The sequence below is a fragment of the Anser brachyrhynchus genome (genome assembly GCF_964034855.1).
Source record: "Anser brachyrhynchus genome assembly, chromosome: 24".
Classification (NCBI taxonomy): domain Eukaryota; kingdom Metazoa; phylum Chordata; class Aves; order Anseriformes; family Anatidae; genus Anser; species Anser brachyrhynchus.
In genome coordinates, this window is record NC_137717.1 from 76,153 (window position 1) to 98,469 (window position 22,317).

Below are 22,317 nucleotides of genomic sequence, written 5' to 3' on the forward strand. Positions count from 1 at the left end.
CCACTGTATTTAGCATTGGTCCAGCCTCACTTGGAATACTGTGTGAGTCCTCAATTTAAGAAGGATTTTTAAGATACTTGAAAATATCTAGAGGAAGGCAACAAAGCTGGTAAAAGGGCTGGAAGGCATGTCCTATGGGGAGTGGCTGAGGACACTGGGTTTGTTAAGCCTGGAGAAAAGGAAGCTCTCTACAACTTCCTGAGGAAGGGAAGTAGGGAGGGAGGTGTTCATCTTTTCTCCCTGGTACCTAGTAATAGGATGCTCAGCAATGGATCAAAGCTGTGTCATAGGGAGATTCAGACTAGACATTAGGAAAAACTTCTTTATCAAGAGGGTACTTAGACACTAGAACAGGCTTCTTACAGAGGTGGTAGTTTCCCTGTGCCTGTCCATATTCAAGAGGCATTTGGATAATGCTCTTAATGACATACGTTTACTTTGGGTCAGCCCTGAAGTAGTCTGACAGTTGGACTTGATGATCTTTGCAGATCCCTTCCAGCTGAAATGAAATAAACACTGGGTTATTTACAGCTCAGACCAGTGCTGTTACATCTACACAGCTGAGGGAGGAAGGGGAAGGCTCCTTCTGCCACCCTCACCATAGAAGAAAGCGTTCATGAAACTCTGCCACTGTTTTCTGCTTTCTACCTCCCCATCAGTCAAAGAACCAATGCCTGGGCCATAGGGAGGAAATAGGAAGAATCAAATTAACAGAGTATTGAAATAATGTTTGGGAGCAAAGACAGGTGTGAATGAGTTGGTCTCCACTTAAGAAGATTTGCTTTAAAACATCCTAGACTCATTAAGTTGGGCAGTGAGGTGTGGAGAGCTTTAGCTTACCTCAAATAACCTAACAAGTGCCTTCGAAGCATAAAATATAACAGGATGAAATAGCTTTGAAACAGGATAAATGTACTTGAGTTTCTGGGAAATAAGCAAGAGCAAGAAGTGACATGAAATGACAAAGCTTGCAGGCACCTAGATGGAGAAGGAGACCTGACAGGGTGGCTGGCAGAGCCAAAACAATATAATTTAGATAAGAAGCAGAGGGGCTCATTTTATATCTGAACCATTTCCAATATCATCAGGGAACATGTAAAGATGACAAACAGTTGAATTATTTGATGGGAAAGAGAATGAAAGACAAAAGGTAAAGTAATTCAGGACATCTGCTAGGAACCAGTCCTCCACAGAGGAGAACAAAACCAACAACTTCTGGCTCTACATGGCTGGTTCTTACGGATAACAGTACTGAGGAAGATACAGAAGTATTCAGAAATCTGCTGAGTAGCTCATCCAGGCACCCTTGTATCAGAGAAAATCCTGAAGATTTCCACCAAGAAAATTCAGCCAGCAGTAATAAATAAATAAAAGGCAAGAAATTGGTAGCAGACATGGAAAGCTTGGAGTGAGCTTTTTTTTTTTTCAGTAGAAGGACAGGTTCTCCATAGAACAATTCCACGTTCCAGGGCAGCATGTTCTGAGAGCTGAGGAACCCTGTCCTCATTTAAATTTATGATCCCATCCCCATACACTGAAATCCTGGCCCGTTTTAAAGTCAAAGCAATCACAGTGTAACAAAAACCAGCATTAAAATCTGAGCTCTGTCCACAAATGGGGAAAGCACCTGGAAACAGATAATGCCCTGAGGAAGCAAGTGCTGACCAGACTACAGCCCAAAACCATTAATCCTCTGGAAAACAGTAAGGAAAAAGGAGTATCTAAGTCCAGCTTCACATGAGGCTTTTCAAAGGGGATTAGAACTCCAGAGCTGTGTTTGCTGCAGAAAAGGGGCTTGCATCCTGGTCCAGGGTAGATGCGCTGTGACACAAAACTACACAGGCAGACATGGAGAACACACTTTGTCCTAGAAAAGGAATAGGCAGCAAAGGCTGCAGAGTTAAGTGAAATTTCGTACAGACATTTCAAACTAGACAGTTTAGTAGAAGAGTACAAGCCAATGTCTACCAAACTCCCATGGGCTTGCATTCCTAACTCCCCCTTGCAATTCAGTGTTTCATATTCAGTAGGAAGCAATCCATTCTGGTGAGTCACTTACAGTTCTTAAACTCACCGGCTCTCTAAACAAAAGCATTTACAATGAAAAGGTGTTTTATTGAGAGGATTCCTGATTCTATTTACAGCACAATATCTGTTTGAGGCACCACAGGGAATGAAGTCACAGACAAATGTGATCAGAACTGCTGAAACTTTGAAACTGCTAGCACTGGGCGCCAGAGCTCAATGCATCGAAACAATCAGATAAAGAGATCAGATCAAAATGTATGTCGAAAAATACCAGGACTGCCAGGCTTTTGAATTCAATAACCCATTCTGCTGTAAGTCTTCCAAAGGAACTTAATAATGTGGTAAAAATGAAGTGTGGTTTACAAAAAATGCTTTTGTTTTCTGGATTGTTTTATCTTTCCTTCTTGTATGGTCAGGCAGAGACAGCCAGCCAGTCTACAAGTGATAGTTTTCGTCCCTACCATACGATGAAACTTTATCAGAACTGCAGTTAAAGGAAATTCCTGTTGACATAAAATAGGATCACATGTTCTGGTGGTGAAAATTAACATGATAATTTCAGTTTCTGAATTTGAATGTAAGAGGGGAAATGAGAAATAACCTAGGCTGATCACATTTCCTGCTAAAGCAACTCAAGAGTAGAAAACACCATAAACCAACAACACAATTCGCACTGGTGTTCCCCATGCTTGAGGGTAAAAAAGCAGGAAAGCAGCTCCAAGACACACATCTTCCCCCATCCTTTCCGTTAGACTGGTTCTAACCTAACACCCCACTTATTTATCTACTTGAAGTATGAAAATCAAGGGGTTTTCCTTCTGGACAAACACAAGAAATCCTCCCCCCCTATTCAGGGCGGGTGCAGAATAAGAGAGGTGAAATCCCAGAGCCTGCCTCTGTACACAGGACTCCCAGAGTTGACAGCCCTGCTCAAGCAAGAGCATCCAAACAAGGCTCAAGGCATACGGAGGAGTGAGGGAAGAGCAGAAGCGTTTCAGGACACCACCAGGGCAAACACTTCTGTTACCTTCATTGCCTGTGGGACAGAAGAATCCCAGTTGTGGCTCAGGGCCAGGCCTTGGAACAAAGCTGATCCTCAGAACAAATCTTTACTCCTGCTATACTTACACATGCTGAACTTGATGCCTGTGATTAATCCGCTGAGCTCTGTGACTTAACTGTGGGTATCTGTGAGTAGAGGCAGAAGTATTTGCAGAACTGTGGTCTGCAAGAATGGAAAGCATGTTTTTTTGCAACAAAAAAGTTTTGCCACTGGTGCTGAGCTTCACACCAGTGTCTCAGTAAGCAAACTTAGCAATCAAAAAGCTTTACATTGACAGGCACACTGGACAGCTAAAGAAATTCCAGATTTGTAATGCAGCCTCTGAACTGCAGGAATACAGCAGATTTCCTTCAGAAGTGTATGTGACTTTACTAATGCCATTCTTGCTCACTTGTGTGGAAGAGAAAACAAGAGCAGAGTTTTAACACAACACCAAGGACCTATTTCTAAAGGAAGCTAAAAATGTCTTATTTATTTTGGGGGGTTATGTTTTACCAGGCAAAGTGTTTTGAGTTACTTCAAGAGCAGGACATTTATGGAATTCCCTTAATCCATTACGAACATTCTGTGGGCTAAGCTGACCTCCCAGTACCCAAATCTCTCAGATAAGACAACTCATTCTCAAAATGTTTATTTACCAATAACCATTCCTCTATGCTAAGCATACCATCCCCTATCTTTATTCCTTGAATAATGCTAAGTCCATATCTGACAACCTTATTTCTCTTTGGGAATTACACAGGCATGAATTTAGGAACACATTTTTTGTTCCCACAACTTGCTTCAAGCAACTTCTTCTTCCGTAAGTGCTGACTGAACCAATTATCAAGAGTGTCACAAGAATGGAGAAAAATATTCTATTACCAAAGACCATGCAGCTTTGCAATGACCAGAAAAAAGGCTGGTGGGAGCAACAACCCAAGATCCATCCCCAGTTGCAAGAACTGCTAAGCAGTACTGCTAAGCAAGTACTCCACAACTACCAGGGTCAGAACAAGAGTGGTGTATGAACATCGCTGCACAGTTATCCTGCCTAGAGTCACGTACCAAGGACACACAGGGTAAAAAGCTAATTCAGTACCAGGACACATGGAAGAATCTGGCTTCATCTTTTTCCTTTCTTTTTCTCCTGCTACTTTATTCCGGAAGCAATGTATATGAAAGAGCAAACTTATCTGGGGATTATTTATTTTTTGCTAGAAAATAAGACATTTAGTAGTACTCCTGCTAATCTATACCGGACAGTGAACAAATGATTTAAAAGAGCTGGTGCAGGTGGGAATTGCTGTCCATACAAGTAGATTATGCTGGAAATCAACATACATTGTGAAATATTCCTGAAATAATCCAGTATTGTCACCTAGTTATTCCAAGCAGGACGTAACAGGTCTTTCACAGATGGCTTTAAAGCAGGATCAACCCATAAATGCTTTTTATTTTACAAGACTTTTATTCTCTTTCACAGATTTGACTATTACAGCAGTGAAAGTATTACAAGTGACTCATAACATTTAGTTCCAAATAAAAGTAGAAAAACACAAAAACACTAAGGGAAAGTTAAATGAGATATGATGTGTGATAAATGTGTTTTAAGAGCACAGAAAAAATATATAAAAATACATTAGGATCAAGAAATTTACTGACAGGTTTTGATTTAGTTACAATTTTGACACCATCTAGAAAGCACAGTATATTGAAAACTGTTAATTAGAAAGGTGATAAATCCAACGGTATATAAAAGGAAAAAATGAAAAAGAAAAATGAAAGGAGGGGTGTGTGTGTTGTGGGGAAGTCTATTTTATGGCAAACTTCAGGTCCTTTGGCCACTATAAAGCAAAGTCTGTGGATTTCATATAAATTCTCTGTATAAAGGAATGTCTATGAACTGTGTACAGTATGGCCCAGAATAAACATCTCATTATCAGGCTAATAGAGCTCCTCACAGAGGAAAATAAGGTGCTTATGTCACGGTTTCGACTTCCCAATATAATACTGTCCGGAATTGGACTAGTGTCCCAAAATAACATTTTAGGAACAACACAAATTCCTTTAATGGAAAGGAAATGCAGTAACCTGCCGATGCTGTAGAAGCAGGGTGCTGGGCAATGGCCTCACTACTGCACACTTGCTTTAGTTTTAAAGTTTGTGTGGTTGACTGGCAGGGGGTGAGCCTCTGTGTTGAACACCCAGTCGTCCAGGGACAGCACATCATCTTCACAGAACAGAAGATAGAGGTACCTGGAGCCATAAGGCAAGGGTGGGAGGGAAGAAGACGGACAAAAGGGAGATTAAAGAAGCCCAAGTGGGACTCCAAGCATGTACAAGAAAGCACTGCAAGCAGGACTGCGATGGGGCCACCACTGGCCTCAGCTGCCATGGTTTATGGTGACAGGTTTCTTGCCTGCCTGCCTCACTCTCTTGCTGAAAGTTACCACCCCTGGGGCAAGTGCAGCAAAATGGGATGAGCATCTGTGCTCAGCCACTCCACATTAGCTCTAGCTACTAGCAAAAGAAAATCTACCCCAAGGGGCAGCAAATTCAAATCATAGTCATGCCTCCTCTTTGTGCAGGGCATTAACCTGGCAGAGGGGACAGCTATCACTTAAACGATCAGAGCTAAATAAGCCTCCCACTTATCTAGAGTGACTGTGGATCACAGAAGAACCCAGCACATGAGCAGAAACCTGGAGACAGCCTATGGCAGCAATGGTTCTACAGAAGGAAGTTACCAAAGCTTCCACATCCTTTCCCAATTTTCCCCACAGAGGATAAAAGGCTTTTCTCAATAGAGACTTATCACGCAGACAAAAGTGTTGATCTTGCAGGAATTATGCTACTCTGAAAGGCCTCTGTGATACCAGACTTACTTCAGAGTCTCTGCAAGGAAAAAACTCTGTTGCATGTTGTCATGGGTTGGGACTGTGGTGTAAACATCTCGGATGCCAGAAAAACCAGCTTCTACTCTACAGTGTTTTTCCAGGGCCTGAGAAAGGAAAAGAAATCTCAGTAATGCACAATAGCATGGAGTAACTCATTAATCATTGTCAATCGCATTGCAAGTCAGCTTTATAAATCAAATTCCAAGTTTATAGTAGCTTCTGTCTCTCACTGGTGCTTACTCCAGTCTCCAGGAATAAAGTTAGTTCTAATGAAATAGCAAGACAAACATAAACCTCCTCAGATGGTTCATTGATTGACCTTGACATTACACGTATAGCAAAAACAGATCTCAAGTGGCAACTCTAGCTGTTTGCAGAGCCTCTTTTCCAGGGCACTAGATGAATGACAGTTCTGCCACTGAATGTAGTCCCAGCTAGGACGCAGGACAGCAGTCAACTAGCTATTGCAAGAGCTTGGAAGAGGTGAGGGACTTTCTGGCCGGGAAGTGGTAGTGGGAAAATAAGGCAAAGCCAAGTTTGCTGATTTTCCCTGGCGAACTCCAAACCAATGGTTCAGAGTAGTGCAGGTATTTCAAATACAAGGTTCACTCCTTTAGCAAAGGGCTGTTACATTAACAGCAGGTTTTGCTGACTGAAACACTCCTCTCCATAAACTTCCACTGTTTTGATTGATTGTTTGATTTTAGCATAGCCCAAAGGGCAAAGAAAACATCCACTACGATAAGCAGATAAGCCATACTAAATTAAGCGATTTTGTATATTCCTGTCCCATTACTAATGAGTCTTAGCATCTTAATGATTTAAATCATTTCTGGTCTTTTTCTTGACTAAAGGAAAGATTCTTGTAAGAATTCAGCAGCCTGTAAGAATTATTACTGTGATTTTTGCAACCATACCTTCACAACCTCCCAGCCCCACTGCCTGTACTTGAGATCATGTGTCAGTCGCCACATGTACATGTAGCTTTCTACCACTTCTGGGCGAAGGATATAGTAGCGCTCGCTGAGTCTGGTTGCCATGGCTTCAGTTCCAGTGTCAAAGCGAAAGGCTTCAGGGCCAAGTTTGGTATCTAGACAAAATCACACATTTATAATGAGCAGTTTGATGAGAAAACAGGTAAACAGTTTGTCCAGGTGCTTTTATGGTGTTCAGGATGCAGACATTTGACTAAGGCTTGTGTGAGATCAGAAGAGCAGATCAGTCATGCCTGTGTATCATATCAACCTCACAGCTACTGTCAAAATAGTGGCAACTCCATAGAACACATGAGCTATGCTCACTACCCATTCAAAGTTACCGCTCATTCTGTGGTATGCCTGGGTACTACCTAGCTGAGGATAAAGTGTTTCTGAGGGTGAATACAACTAACAAAACAAAAGGCTTGGACCAGATGTGAGTTTGGAGCAGGTACAAATCTCCCCCACATCCTAGATTTTTTGCTGGGCTGGGATATTGTCTTAAGAACTGCACCACACTTGATTTTGATAGCAGAGCTCTTCACTGAAGAGCTTGGGACCCAGCAGACTGAGCCATTTCAGCTGTACTGGGGCAGGGAGGCTGTAAGAAAAGGTACCTTGGGACCTGCAACCACTTCCTCTGCCTTTCCTTCTGGTCCACTAGCAGCCTCAAAAAGAGGACGTCAGGTAGCAAGGGACAGCTTAATCCACTTCACTACATTTTTATGAATAAAACATTCAAGTACCTTGGTCTTTTTGAGTGTCCCTTATGTGAGGCTCTCAGTCTCTTGCAAAGAACAGCTAGCATTCAGATCCCACTTACAAGACCAACTCTCTCCTTATTTGAAAGACACGGAAGAGGAGGTTGCTTATGATCATGCCACATCAGGTTTCTCTTGCTACACGTGTTTACCACAAGGCCATGTTTCAGGCAGTCATTTTATTGTTCTAAATATTTTCTAAATATTTTGCACACCTTCCCTGGGCCCACCTGTCTACATGTGGATCTAACAGTGTTTGCTAACTGTGCTGTTTGCTGAGAGCCAGTGCACAGACACTCTCTGCAAACAATGAGCTTGTTGAAATGGCAGCACTATAATTAGTGTGGGCAGGCTTGCTACTGTCCTTTCTATGCTGATGGATACTGTTGTAGGTGAAAATTGGCTCTAGGCACTCACAGCCAGAGGGTTTTTAGTTTGGTTGCTTTCCTTTATTTCTCTAAGTGCTGAAGGGATGGGGGCGGGTTATTTGCAAATATCATTTCAGGTTAACCTGAAGTTTAATAGGCAAACATGCGGGATCTCAGCTGCCAATATGGGCTTGCTGATGTGGTGAAACAATCTTTGGGAACAACAACTAGCACAGATGTGTTTGGAAAGGTCCTGGAACGCTGACTACTGCTTTGCTGCCTGCAGGCTCAGAACAGCTACAGAGATGCCTTCAAAGAAAGAAGAGTCCAAAGCTAGCTTATCTTGCTGAAAGCCCTGCAGGCAGAGAACTAGCCCAGTCTCATTCATCACGAGTCACTGCCCTCCCAAAATACTGACTGATAAACACACTGTGTGGTTGAAACACATTGCACTGGACTTGTGAAACTGAAAGACTTAGCCAGCCGGGAGAGGCTGAGAAACTTAATTTTTTCAGTTTGTTTCAGTTTTCAGCAGCTGCAGGTCTCCAACACTCTCCTGTTGGTCTTCTCAGCTGCTCTGCTCCATATAGTGGGCATCCTGCAATTAATCACTGTTAAATTCCTACTTTTGTCTGCATAAGGATGTGAAAGGACAGAATCAAACTACAGTCTTGTTGGGAGAAGGCTTATTCTGTGGCTGAGAGGCAGGACTAGGATTCAGCTCTGGGTTCACAAGAGCTTATATCCGTCTGTCCTGCTGTTCCAGCTGTCTGCCATGTAAAACATACTGCCTTCTCTTTTAGATATCCTGGAAAAGACAATTGAAAATCATATAGACTGATGAAATGAAGATACTGCTGGAGCACAAAACACCCTGCAGCAATCCTCTGCCACACAAACACTGAGTCCATTAGGCTGCAGACTCTCCCTTCCTCGTGTTTTCTAGGCAGCCCACAGGTTTACCTGAACGTGCATAAGACTCATGACAAGTGTTTGTTATTTCTGCAGCAAGATCCATGTAATGTTGCTTCCTCTCTTCACTGGCGTGTTCAGCTCCAAGTGCTATCATGCCCCCAGAGAAGCAAGCCAAGTGGCCCATTTTGTGATCCAGGATGCCTCCCCTCCATTCAGCAATGTATGTCAATCCTCCAGCAGACCTTCTGACCAAATGTTTTTCTATTGCCTAAAGGGATGAAAAGCAGGATCTCAGGATACTTAGTGGACAGGGTGAGGAGTGAATATTAGACTCAAAGATCTATAACACTTTTGCCTGAAACACTCTGATGAACAATGTTCCTAACCAAAAATATGGAGTACCAACCTGCTCCTTACCTCTAATGCATCATCATACATCTTTTTAGCTTCAGAGTCTTTCTTGTCTGACATCAGCCAAGATTTGATGAGATATTCATAAAAGCTGTCTCCGAGCCCTCCAATAGAGACATGGTCTATAGTGGGAAAGCCAAAAAAAAGAACTCAGGTTCATGATATACAATGAGCAGTTGCGTTACAAAGAGCAAACAACTGTGTCCTTTTTGATGTCTTTGTTCTTTCCTCTTCCTTTCCGGTTTCCAGGGGAGAGCTTGCTGCATTACTTTTCCAGAAACGAAGAAAGGTGGAAAGTGCAATCAGAAGAAAAATGTTCTGTCATTTTACAAAGCATTTTACAAGTTCAAAAGAACTATTCAGATGTCTCATTTTGCAACACTTATTTATACTGCAACTTGAGGATTCTTCCTGCTTTGTGAAGCAATCATCATAAATCCCTGCCTCATAAACCAAATGCAACAGCAGGTATTGATAGATCTCTGTCTATATGAAGCTGCTGGGTGCTGCCTCCCTGCCTCAGGAAAGGGAGAATGCATGTTGGATCAGACACAGCTGCCAGCAAGGGGCTGCCATAGAGACCTCTAGATTCCGTCATTTGTAGTCCTGGCTCACTGTGGGACGCCCTGCCATGGGGAAGGCTGAGGTTGTTGGTGTATTAAAATGATAGTGTCAGGTGCAAGGATGGTCACTGAATATTTTATTCTGGAGAGATCAGATTTTCAAGGCTACCTATTCAGAGTATGCAATGCTATGACCTTACCAGAGAGGATGTTAACAAATTAATTGTGAAATGGGCAGGACAGCTGCAGGTTTCTGCTGGGGGAGAACTGCTGGTTGGATTTATATATTTAAGCCTTACCACGGTGGAAAAAGTAATATTAATTCCTTGAAGCAGTGAAGAACTCCCCCTTTTAGAAGAACAAGTCAAATTACCGACCACGGTCTGAAGAGTCTCTGTTAATTAACAGTGTTCACTTCTGTGTCTGTACACTTCCCCATTTTAAATGTAAGCAGATGTGGCGTTGTTTTTGGAGTTACCTCTTCAGATTTTTATTTTCCCTTTCATTGTACATATATAATGTCCTCAGGCTTATTCTAAATGCTAAGTCCTACCAACAGGAGAGATCAACAGCCATGTATTTTCCTAATCATAAGAGCAAATATGCCTGTACAGTATGTCTTACTGATCTACGGAACAATCCAGGGCAAAACAGTGAGATTAGACACATGAATTCAGGGGAAAAAAAAAGAGGACAGACTATTTACAAACAACAGCTGCACAGCCTGTCTCTAAAGAGAAGGTCTGTGATCTTAAGCGTGCCATTCATAACGTCACCAAAGCAGGAGCTCTGGTATGTAATTGCTTTCCATATGGCAACAGCTTTGCCAGCATTTGCCTCCTAAGTACTTTGCATAAACGAATCTTTTATTTCAGCGGGGGACCATGCTTTAATTTTCTAAAGGTAACAACTACACTTAGAAGAGGTACAGCACTGCCTCTTCATTTAGAAGACCTGCTCATTCACCCAGGTCAAAGATGTACCTTTTAAGAAAATCATAGTAATTCCAAGAAAAACATCTTCCTGCAAAAAGCTTTAATGAAAAGAGAGAAAATGAGAGCCTGGCACCTACAAGGAACATCTCTGTAGCAGGCAGCAGCTGCCTTCGTTCTTTGGTCCTTCCTAATCTATTTCGCAGCAGTAGTACTGGAGGTGCAGAAGAGGCTGATGAGTCTTTTCCCTAAATGGAATACAGATTCAGATCACAACCATTACATTATGAACAACTGCCATAGGATTCTATGCCATGAGTTGTCCTCATGATGTGAAAGCCTAGGAGAGAGAACATCTCTAGTCCTTTTGCATAAATCACTCTATCCCAGAACAAGTAATCAGAGACTGCTTTCAATAAGCTCTGAGCACCAACAATAGGCCCCTCTCTAGGTCAGCAAGGGATGGGAGCAGGTCAGTACAATGAAGTCAAATTTGGAGCCATAAATAGAATTATTGGCAGAAGAGATTAATGGTTACTATCAAGCTGACTATTTTAGCCATCTGAATTAAGAGCACAGCTCTTCAGTTTCCCAAAGATTCACTAATGAGCAGTTATGGCAACAGCAGATCTAAGAGACATACACTTCTCTCAGCACCAATGAACAGGCAGAATTAATGCCTGTGTCTGGGAAAATGTGCAGTATGGCTACCAGCTGGGAATAACATAAAGGAAGTACCATCTCAGGGGTGTGGTCACGGATGGAAGATTAATTTTTCCAGTGGAACATATTGCAACAACTCTGCAGAGACAAATGTGGAGGGGAAGCTGAGCTGCTCACAAAGGAATTGGGATAACATAGAAGATCAATTAATGGGACAAACATAGAAGCCTATTTTCTTTCTTCATGGCACCAAAGGACAGCTCTGGTTTAATGGGACAACTGCAGCCATCCAAGATGCTTTGTTGGGAAACTTTTCAAGACAAGCCCTGTCAATTACCATTAGACATGCTGATCTGGCAGTTAAAGATCAGGGATTGCTAACAGCTGATACACTCTCACTGTCTCAGATGATGGCAGCCATTCAACTGCCTGTCACTTACAATCAGAGCTATAAATACTAGTTAGAAAGGTCTGGAGGGATCTAGCAGAGCAAACAGTGCAACACATCCCAGGGACACCAACTAATGCATGATCCAAAATCTGCTTAAACAATATAAAATGTAATCCACTGACAGGCTAAAAGCTTCAGAAAAAAAAAAAAAAGACAAAAAAAAGATAATAAAAAAAAAGACTTCTCTTTCATTTGACAGAGAAACATTAAATCCAGCTAACCTCCCTCACCAAACCAAGCAAATCCTTAACAGAGTGGAAAGCTGTGGTCAGGGATCTGTGACAGACCAGAAGAAGCAGCCTTTCTCATTTAACTATCAGAGGGTAAGCCCCTTTGGTGGCACAAAAAGAGGAGTACTGGCTCTTCTCTGGGTAAAGAAGTAGATGTGTGTGTAGAGAAAGAAAATAAATAATCTTTCCCTGGGAACACTACCTCTACTATTTCCTTGCTCTTTCCAAGCCCTTTCCTAATTGTTGCTCCCTTTTCTATATCAGGGCACTAACTGTTTTAGTGCTAGTGTCTTCGTGGCTGGACAGTGCTGGGTTCCCAACAAGAGAAAAAGTATGTATACTTGTCTCACCCTTTTGCACCAAATTGCACTACAGAGCAGGTACCATGGTGACAGGTACATGAATGCACACAAGCAAATGCATTCCTAAATCTTCAGGGGATCTGAGAATATGCAAGCGTCTACCAGTGGTTTCCTATTTGCTATAGCATTCTCAGGAACCAAGTCTCACAGGGCTTCTGCTCACAGTCATCCTGTGCAACTCCCAAGGAAGCCCACAGGCTAGGTGATGACTGCAGGATAAGGTCTTAAAGAGATATGCTGATTTCTAGTATCTGTGTGATGAACCAGGTACCATTATCCTCCCCTGTGAAGGAAAGGCCTAATTCTCTTTCTGGAGGTAAGACGTGCAGCTGGAAACAATGCTGATGGAGTAAGTGTATAATTACTATATTGCATCTTCCAAATCGGGTTGCATTATCTAATCACATTTATAACAGGCTTCCTGACAAGACATTTCTTTGGCTTGCTGCTCTGACAGTTACTATTTCTTCTTAAAGAGTAATGGAAGGATTGAAATGCTACAGGTGGGACTCTGAATGCAGACTGATACCTACGCTGCACCCAGTTCCCTGTGACCGGGCTGAGAAAGTTGGGATAAAGACCCTGCGGCTTCTCCACTCTGTTCAGGACTTTGCGGATGTTCATCACCTAGGAGAAATGAGAGATGAGAACTATGTTACTTCTCTGCTGAAAAAAAACCACCCGTTTTCACTGTCACTGAGAACGCTGTAATTCATCAGTGCCAATCCCTGCCTGAACAAGCACAGCAGCCTGCAACATTGTGAATCATCATGCAAGTGGAACTCAATGACATGCCTCTCCAGTGCGAGGTCTGTGATGGAGAGACCTTCCTGCTGGACTCCTCAGCACAATCTTTATCCAGTTCTGTGGAATTCTAAAAATGATTCTAAAAATCCTGCAAGGCCCTAGTTCAGCAAGCAGCAGAAGCAGTTACCCAATGCTGGTCCAGAAGAAATCCTGAGGATTTGGGATCTGGGTTGAAATGTATAGGATGCGGAGGGTGATTTTGTCATGATCCAAAGGGAAAGGAGTGGCAGGAATGCATGACTCACATAGTACGTCAATTCACCATGCGGTCACTTAACATGACGAATTTGCTCTTTTAATTTCAACAACAGACAGCTGCTTTAATATGCTAGAACAGCCTTTCTTATACTCTATAACCTCCCTTGGTTTCACCCCCATTAAATTCAACAGACCTTTCCCATAATGCATGAAATTAAATGGTAAGTAGCATAAATATTCTACCATAATCTACAGAGCAGCTAATAAACTCTAAATCTTTTATGAAATCAAATCATTTGTACGCAAAAGCTGGCTGCAGACTTAAGATGGTATTTCCAAGTAAGTCATCAGGCTGCATAATATTTAGTATGCCATGCTACTAACATTCAGTAATGACATGTTTGAATAGAAGACACAGATGGACTTTATTCTGGCTAAAATCACAAAAGTCCCAAGCTGCAAGTTCATGAATTGATCTGTTTCTCTGAAATCATTTCGCACAGGATGAGCTGTTTGAGCCCTTATCATCCTCTGTTTTCTCTCTTAGAGGGTATCAAGATGAATGGGATACATTTTCTGTGGCACACACCAGACATGGTCAGCTAATAGGAGTCCATTAGAAAAATTCAGCCTTTATCCCTCTACAAGCTTAACAGGCAAAGAAGAAAATGTGTTACACTGGGGTCAGTGGCTTGACTGGCTCTAAATGCCACAGTTTGAACCTGGAATATGGATGAAATTCTGGTTTTCAATGTTGCATCTTCTTGTCCTTGAGTTTTGAGTGCTCATCTCTCCTTTTCCCCCCTCCATCATTTCTTTCCCATGCACTTTCTTTTCACACCCTGTCCTGGTCCCTCCACCGATCTTTTCTCACCTACCTCGAACTCTCCTCTGATCAATTTGTCTTTATCACTGTTCTCAAGTATCTTTAGCTTGTCTCCTTTATTTCAAATCATCAGTCTTTGTCTACAGAATTTCCTAGGTTTCTAGCTTCCTTTCACACTCTGTTTTCTCTCCTGACCACTGCTCTGCAGCATTCCTCTTGCCTTCCGCACACTCCATAATATTCTTCACTTTGCTTTCCAAGCTCCTTCCATCTCTTTCTTCCTCTCTTTTCCACAAATTCTCTTCTTGGTTCAGAACTGACAGACCTGCACTGGAAATACCCTAGAAATGGACCCTTTTGAGGCTTTTACTGGCAATCCCAAAACCACTGTCTGTTTTCAACCCACTGTGGAACTCTGGACAGGCCTCATTTCCTTTAAGCTCATGGAGGTAGTCTGGATTCTACCTGGAACAAACTGTTGCCCTCAAAGGCTGTTCTCAGGTATGTGCAGTGAAAGCTAATGACTTACTGGTATCCAACGGCATATTTACTAAATTGCTCTCACATGCACTACAAGATCACTTGTGGGGAAAAAAAAAAAAGAAAAGCTCAAGGTAGTGTATAATATTAATAGATTTTCAGTTACAAGTTACACAGAAGGAATCCAATATGCCAACTGTCAGGACTGTCCTACACATGAAACCTCAGCAGAAATCTTGTTGGCTAGAGCATAATGAGCTAATGCTCGAGCATAATGGCTCTTTAGAGCAAAAAGGTCTGTGAGTACAAGAAACTACTATTAGGATATAAGAATTAACAATCATATTGCAGTTGAGATCCAACATACAGCTTTATTTTGGCTGTGCCCTTGTCTGAATAAGTTTCTACTACAACGCCACACAACTGAGACACTGGGAAAAATGTTCCTATCTTCCTCACAGGTGATGGAAACAGGCAGGTGAGGTTGCTACAGCAAATATAAATGGCCAAAGAAAACAATGGAGTAGCTACCCTACAAAGCCAATTGGTCTGAGGTCGGGTGACCTTTACACCCTGCAAGATACAGGTTTCTGAACCCACGTCCCACTCTGGAAGGTTTTTCCTCTGTAAGTTATACTAGTACTGGAGAGAGAGGACACTGCTGCCATGCTCTCTGCTGCAGGCAAACCAAAATGCTGCTTTGCTTCAGCCCTGCCCCCACGAGTATGAACAGACCATTTTATTAGCCAGTTGGGAAGTACTTGCCTTTTCCGCAAATACCGGGTTGCCAGAGAGCTCTGTGAGATGCAGGAATTCTAAGTGCAAGGTACCAAATTCTGCTAAGATGCTGCTTCCGGCAGATGCCCAACCCCAACTCCAACTCATGCCACTGCAAGGAGAGAAAAGGGAGCCTTCATTGCCAGGAAAACACAGCCAACGCCTGAGGTCACTCCCCTGCCCCAGTGCAAACCATGCTTTTGCTATGTGCATGCAATGCACATCAGGTGTTGACAGGGACCATGTAAAGGACATATATGGATTTTTAGGACTCTACCAATACTAGTGGGATGGAGCAATAGCTTTACAAAGGATTGTTTAGGATAGGACAAACAGACTGCACGTACTGGGAAACTGCATTTTTTGTGGGAAAGTAAGCCTTCCCAAACAGATCAACTTAAAGGAAACTTTGAAAGAACATTCACAAGCTGCCCTATACAAGACACTGCGGGATAAAACAGATCTCTAAGTAGCCTGGGCTGAACTCACATCTCAAACATCCCACAAAGCTGATATTTTACATAGAATCCAGACTGTCCCTAAGCACCTTGTTTCAATAAAATTTCATCTTCTTTAGACATACACAACTCTGACATTCCCAACATATGCTTGGTTTCAGGGGGATACAGCATACAGAAACATCAGTGCTAGGGGAAAGTTGCCATTGGGCAAACCTGACTGTAGTAAAAAGCCACGGAGAATCTTAACATCTACAGAGAACAAACCTAACTCTGAAAGTACCCTACCGGTACTCACCTTGCAAGAACAGGAAGGACAGAATAAAACTACAGAAACTGGCCAACAGTCTGAAGCAGCCAGCTTTATAAAGTGCCTCCGATCCTACTTTTGTGTATCATTTCTCACTTTCTGTTTTTTCCCCCTCTCACCCTGCCAAACCCATGCATGGATGGAGAGAAATCCTCCTTGGAGCAAAGGAAGAAGCCAATTCTGGGGATGAGGAAGGCATCCCTTGCCCTTTTATCCTCAAAGAAAACCAACCAAAGGATATGGAAGGGCAGAGGCTCTTCCAAGCACTAACAGTCTCATGCACCTCCTTCCTGGATTTGCTTCTATATTCAACCATTTCCTTCTTGTAGACCACTGCTACAGATGACAGCTCTACACCTCTCTGAGATTTACACAGACAATAAGGTGACCTATGTCCTTAGGCCAAAATAGCCTCTGCAGGTTCTTGCCCAGGGAAGCTTGCCCAAACTATCTAAGAAGTGATGTGGCTTTGATTTTCCTGTGTCTGCAAGTGTTGCTTCTGGTTGGTACTGATGAGGTAACAAATTTCCAGTGATGGGGAGAACACTAGATGGCGTCTGAAATCTTGGCTATGAAAACAGAAGTCTTCTCTGTTGTTTACAGAAGGCTCAAACGACCTTTCTGAGGGGAAAAATGCTTTCCCCTCCATGTGATATATGGAAAACCATCTCAGGTCCAGAGCTATTTGTTTCACCTCCAGACAAAAAGAGTCATTAGATAAGCAATATGTTCACACTGTTTCAAATTGTTCAGTCACTGCCACACATCAGCCTTCCCTGCAAACTGTCAGGATGCTGTATCAGCAGCTTTTCCATCGAAAACACTGTCTGCAGATAAAATGGGTACCCTAGTAACATCAAGCATTTATGGCTGAAACCCCTCTGTCCAGTCTGACCAGGTTAATGGTGGTATTAATATCACATTGGACATATCTGCTGAACCTGGGAGTAGCTGGACCTAGGATGGGTGTGCTAAACAATCCCCTGGTGTTCTCATTTCTACAAAAATCAACTTCTTCTTCTTTATTTACTTCACTGAAGGGAGACGGTAGGAAATACAATCTCACAAAGCAGAAACAGGCTTCTGAGCTAGTTCAAATGAGTGTTTGGAAGCAGCCGAATGAGGCTGTATTTGTTGTGATACAACAGCAGCTGACACAACTTTCCCCTGGGAACCTCTGTCCCACACATGCAGCAAGCCACTGCCTGCAAGGACCATGCTGACAAGAATCCAAGCTCTGGGTGACAAAACACAGTAAAACTCAGGAAAAAGTGGTCTGGAGGAAACAGAGTTTCTGCACTTTGTCCTGGGGTTAAAATGACCCCTTGCAGGAAAACATTTTTCAGCATTACAGACTGAACAAACTGGATCTTCATACCTGACCTATACTACAACATCTCAGAGGAAAATACCTTTTAAAGGACCTTGGTCTTCTAGACACAGGAAAATGCCCAGAGCTCTCTTTATTCTCTTTATGCCCCTTTATGGGTCTTCATTAAACATTGTCCAGGGCAAGTTTGGACTGAAAATGACTGTATCGCCTCCTTCTCTCACAGAGATCCAAAGCAGTAAAACAGTGCCAAGTCAGAGAAACTAGGCAAGGAGGAGGATGAAAAAGGTTCTGGAGATGCAGAGGGTTTATGGAAGCTGTGAAGGACAGCAGGGGCCAGTGACCTGGAACGGGAAGCGTCAGGAGAGAAATCACAGTGTAACACACAGGCAGAGAGCACAAAGCATCAGCTTGAGAAGACAATGTACTCTAGGACCTGGCAGACAACATGGCAGTTAGACCAGCAGGATGAAAAACAAGCCTCTATGAGATATCATTCTGGAACAGAATGATACACAAGGCCACAGGGAAGCCTACCACCGGGGACGGGACACCTGTGAGGTGACCTGATAGAGAGAGAAGACCAGGTAGCTATGGGAAGAGGGGGGCATGGGCTGTCTTTGTACTTGGGCCCTCAAAAATGTATACTCAGAATTGACTTAATGCCAGCATTTGTTTATTTCATTGAATGCCATTCTTATCCACTCCTAAAAGCTTATCCGCACCAAAAGCCTACACATGCTGGAAGACTGTCCTGCTTTTGAGTTGACAAGTCCCTCTGGAATTAGCACAACCTTGAAGAAGTAGAACTGGGGAGACAACTTCTCTTGCAAAACTTTTCTGGGTTTTGTTTTGGCCCTGACATTTGGGTTAAACATCTGTTCTCACAGCATCACCTCTCTTCCCGCTGCTTCCAGTTCCACATGCTATCTCACATTCAATAACTCCCTTCCCCTTTGGGTTTACAGCATGTGGCTGTTCATCATGCTTCTGCACTAGTCAGACAACAGATTTAGCTCACATCATCTTTGCTCCTAAATCAATTGACACTCCAAGCCCTCACAGCAGCTTCACAGCTGATGCCAGAGCTCAAGTCAGTAATATGGGTTCTGGGTTGGGGGTTCAGTTTTATTTTGATTTTCTTTGTGCTCAGACAAGGTCATCAACAAAACATTTTGGGAATGTCTAGGCAGGCACAGTCTGTTTCCTTTGTCTTCACAAAGGGCAGGGGAGGGTTTTTGAAAGGTTAGTCTATGCCAAACCTTTATCAGTCACAGGAGAAGCAGAACATCTCTTCTGTAAAAAGACGATTAAAGTCTTGGTGATGGCTCGAATTTTCACTGGGGTCACATGCACATGAGACAACTCAACGGTGACAGTGATATTTGAGCAATGGATTGGCATGAGTCAAACATCTGACAGTCTTGTACTTCACAGAGATGGGAACCAAACAGGAGATTTGGGCTAAGAGATGAATAATGATTTTCATGGCTGCTGCCCTGAGTTTTGCAAGAGGTGAGGATGAAAGGGTTTTGTTAACACACGTTGCCTGCTGTCTGCGTTTCAGCCAGCATGCAGCTTTTACCCAGGGGGATTTGTTAGTAGGCATCAAAAGGAGCCAACAAGCCCTTATTGGCAGGGAACACTGTCTACTGGTGAGAATCAGAGACTGGGAGTCCAGCCTGCAGGTTGGCTTCTCCTTGCCAAGTGACCTTCAACAAGCTATTTAATGCAGATATCTTAAAGATCACCTCCAGCAACAGACTACCACCTATCCGACATGAAATATTGTGACTCTAAGTGAAGGATACACACCTGCCTGAGTGCTGCCAGCAGGGAGAAAACTATATGATCTGTATATTCCTCCCTTTCTAGCAGCAAAACTGTCAGCCAGTCCCATCCAGTTCCTTTCCCAATTTCCCCAAACATGGAACACGGATAAATTCACATGTATTTGGTTGGGCACATTACAAAAAGTATATATACTGGTCTCCATGTTATGTGCAGACTACAAATAACCTTTTAAAGAAAATGAGAGTGAAGAAAATGCTATTGCAGCAGGGAGCCCTGCCAAGAGGTAGAAGAAGAAACTGCGGACAGTCCAAAATTAATAAAACACAGCCGGGTTTAATTTGAGTCTCCTGCAATCTCTGCCAAGGCACCTCTTGGTTTTGAGCTGGCAAAACAAATGACCTTGAAGAAGAGGGGAGCACCTCTGAGGAACTGCTGCTGTTCCTGCTTGGGTCCTGGTCTTTTACATTCAGTGTTAAAATGATACGTTTGTAAGGACATGTATCTTGCCTGCCCAGATTTATGACGCCACGTGGGATACCAGTGGGGGTGTTAAAAGCTGGCAAAAGTTTCTCTCCAAGTTCCAGAGCTTTACTCCTGAAGACCTGTTAAAAGAAGAAGAGAGGATAAACATTTGATGGACTGCTTGTGAATACTAGTCATGCTGGATTCTTTTAAATCTACTTTTTCACACACATGATTATAAAAAAATGGAAGTATTGCACCATATGAATCTACCATTTCAGATATTCTGCTGCCATAGATCCACTGCACAACAGATCTGAACCAAAAGTCATAGTGAATTGTGGTGTCTGTATAAATGTCCTCTAAAAATCTATACTAAGCCAGACCCAAGGTCCCTGCCAAACTCTCAACCTGCATGTGAGCAGCCAGAGCTGTGGAGCTCACAAAACACCCCAAATACCTCAGCAGCAAATTTCAGTTATCTGAACTGAACAAAAGAGTACTCTTTTGAGACAAATTCTTACATTTTCCCAGTGTGGAAGAGCACACACACAGGAGTGGTGAAATGACTGAATTAAAATCAAAATCATCAGATTTATAACATGGGTTTTCCTAGATGGTGTTATCTACTGTAGCAAAAAAACAAGATTTCCAACAAGCATTCTTTAACTTGTAACTTATTTCCTGGAGGGATTCATGGTTTAATGGCTAAGCTGTTCCTTTTTCTAATCACAATGCCTGAGTTTTGAGCTTTCAAATCAAATTATAGCTTATGGTGGCTTGTAGCACGAAGCCACCATACACAATTATTTTGGGACAAACTGCTGCACGCACTAATTTTTGCTCCAGAGCTTAGACCTGATCAAGGGAAGCTTGCAGGTGACTTAAGAGATTAAGTGGAAGCCTTTTACTTCTATCTCCGCTGTATCAGCCCAAGCTGTCATAGTAATTCTAAGAAAGCAGGAATTTATTGCTCCAAAACTGCAGCACTGAAGAAAGCTGAGATCTCCTGTGAGCTAGCAGGCCTTTGATGCACTTACAGGGAGGTAGGAATTTGATTCAGATGGGAACTCCAGGAGACAGAGACTTGCATTTTGCCTTTCAGCCTGGTGACACTGACTAGGCATATGACAGGCACTGCCCCGACTGCTGTGCATTGCTGCTGACTGCACTTCAAGAGGTCACTATTTGAGTTTTATGGCTTAATGTGGTTTCTTTTTGCTGTTGATCTGAAGCCTGTTGAAGTTGTCACTGAGACAGGCCCTGAGTAGGGGCACTGAGTCTTTGAGAGTTTTCCCTGGTGGGAAATCAAAGATAGAAGTCATTCCTGGAACTCATTTAAAATGCAGCCGAAGTAACAGAGCAGCTCCTGTGCGTGACTCCACGGATTAATGGTGCCACCATGCAGTGATGAGCCATCCAGTCCTATTATGTTGGACAGCACCTAGCCACGGACAGTGTACAGCACAAGAGCTAAACTCATATAAAAGTCAATCTTACAGTTCCCTCACTCACAAAACTCCTCCTTGAAACAGAGTTTCTGCTTGCCTAAGGCTTCTAGGACAAAGGAATAATCTCTTGATCTCTCTACAGCCAACTATAAAATTCCAGTCCAGTCATATTATAAAACAGATTATGGCGTTAAGCTTTGGCCTCTACAGGGCTGGAGAGAAAGAAGGGAAGTGGCAGTAAATGACTCCTGTTTTAGGCAGAACTGCTGAAGGATGGGAGCATCCACTGAATGGCTGCTCCACCACTCTACAAGAGGGGCTGTGACCCCCTAAGACATGTGCCCCTGTCCCTACTAGGCAAAGGGACAATTTGTGGAGCTATATCACTTTGGCATGTGAGCTGGCAGGATACAGGTACTCTGCATGGCAGTTTGACAACCCCTTCCTTCCTTGTGCCCCACGGCACTTTATCTTACAAATTACTGCTACAGAGAGACTGTCCAGACAGAGTCTGGAGCAAGGGCCACTAACCAGTTGCCCTCCTTAGTCTGAGGCAGAACCTGGAGTGATGTTTGATGAAATACTGCCAAAGTTTAGAATACAAAGGAACAAATGCAAAGATCACTGCACGTGGCATTTCACTGGGGAGCAATGTGTCCAAATGACACATTATATTATAGTATATTGCTAGAATAGCCCACACAAGAAAAATCTGTGCAAGTGAGCCAGGCATGGTCTATGCAAGGTAATTATGCGAGGCAGTTAAAAGAACATTAGTTGCATTTCAATACACATACAAATTATAGGTTTAGACTGTGGTT

At 42.8% G+C, this 22,317-nt stretch overlaps 1 protein-coding gene across 2 annotated transcripts in view; it reads right to left on the reverse strand.

Annotated features, from left to right (window-relative positions):
- Window positions 1-4,520: 4,520 nt before the first annotated feature.
- Window positions 4,521-22,317, reverse strand: part of MAN1C1 (mannosidase alpha class 1C member 1) — a 45,186-nt gene continuing 27,389 nt past the window's right edge. For both annotated transcript variants that reach the window (XM_080566880.1, XM_080566881.1), the window contains 8 exons: window positions 20,091-20,185; window positions 15,680-15,803; window positions 13,137-13,230; window positions 9,409-9,524; window positions 9,040-9,259; window positions 6,888-7,060; window positions 5,959-6,074; window positions 4,521-5,329 (listed from right to left, as the gene is read on the reverse strand). In XM_080566880.1, the coding sequence (XP_080423006.1) occupies window positions 5,206-5,329; window positions 5,959-6,074; window positions 6,888-7,060; window positions 9,040-9,259; window positions 9,409-9,524; window positions 13,137-13,230; window positions 15,680-15,803; window positions 20,091-20,185 (1,062 nt within the window). In that variant the 3' untranslated portion in view covers window positions 4,521-5,205. The remainder of the gene's footprint in view (window positions 5,330-5,958; window positions 6,075-6,887; window positions 7,061-9,039; window positions 9,260-9,408; window positions 9,525-13,136; window positions 13,231-15,679; window positions 15,804-20,090; window positions 20,186-22,317) is intronic.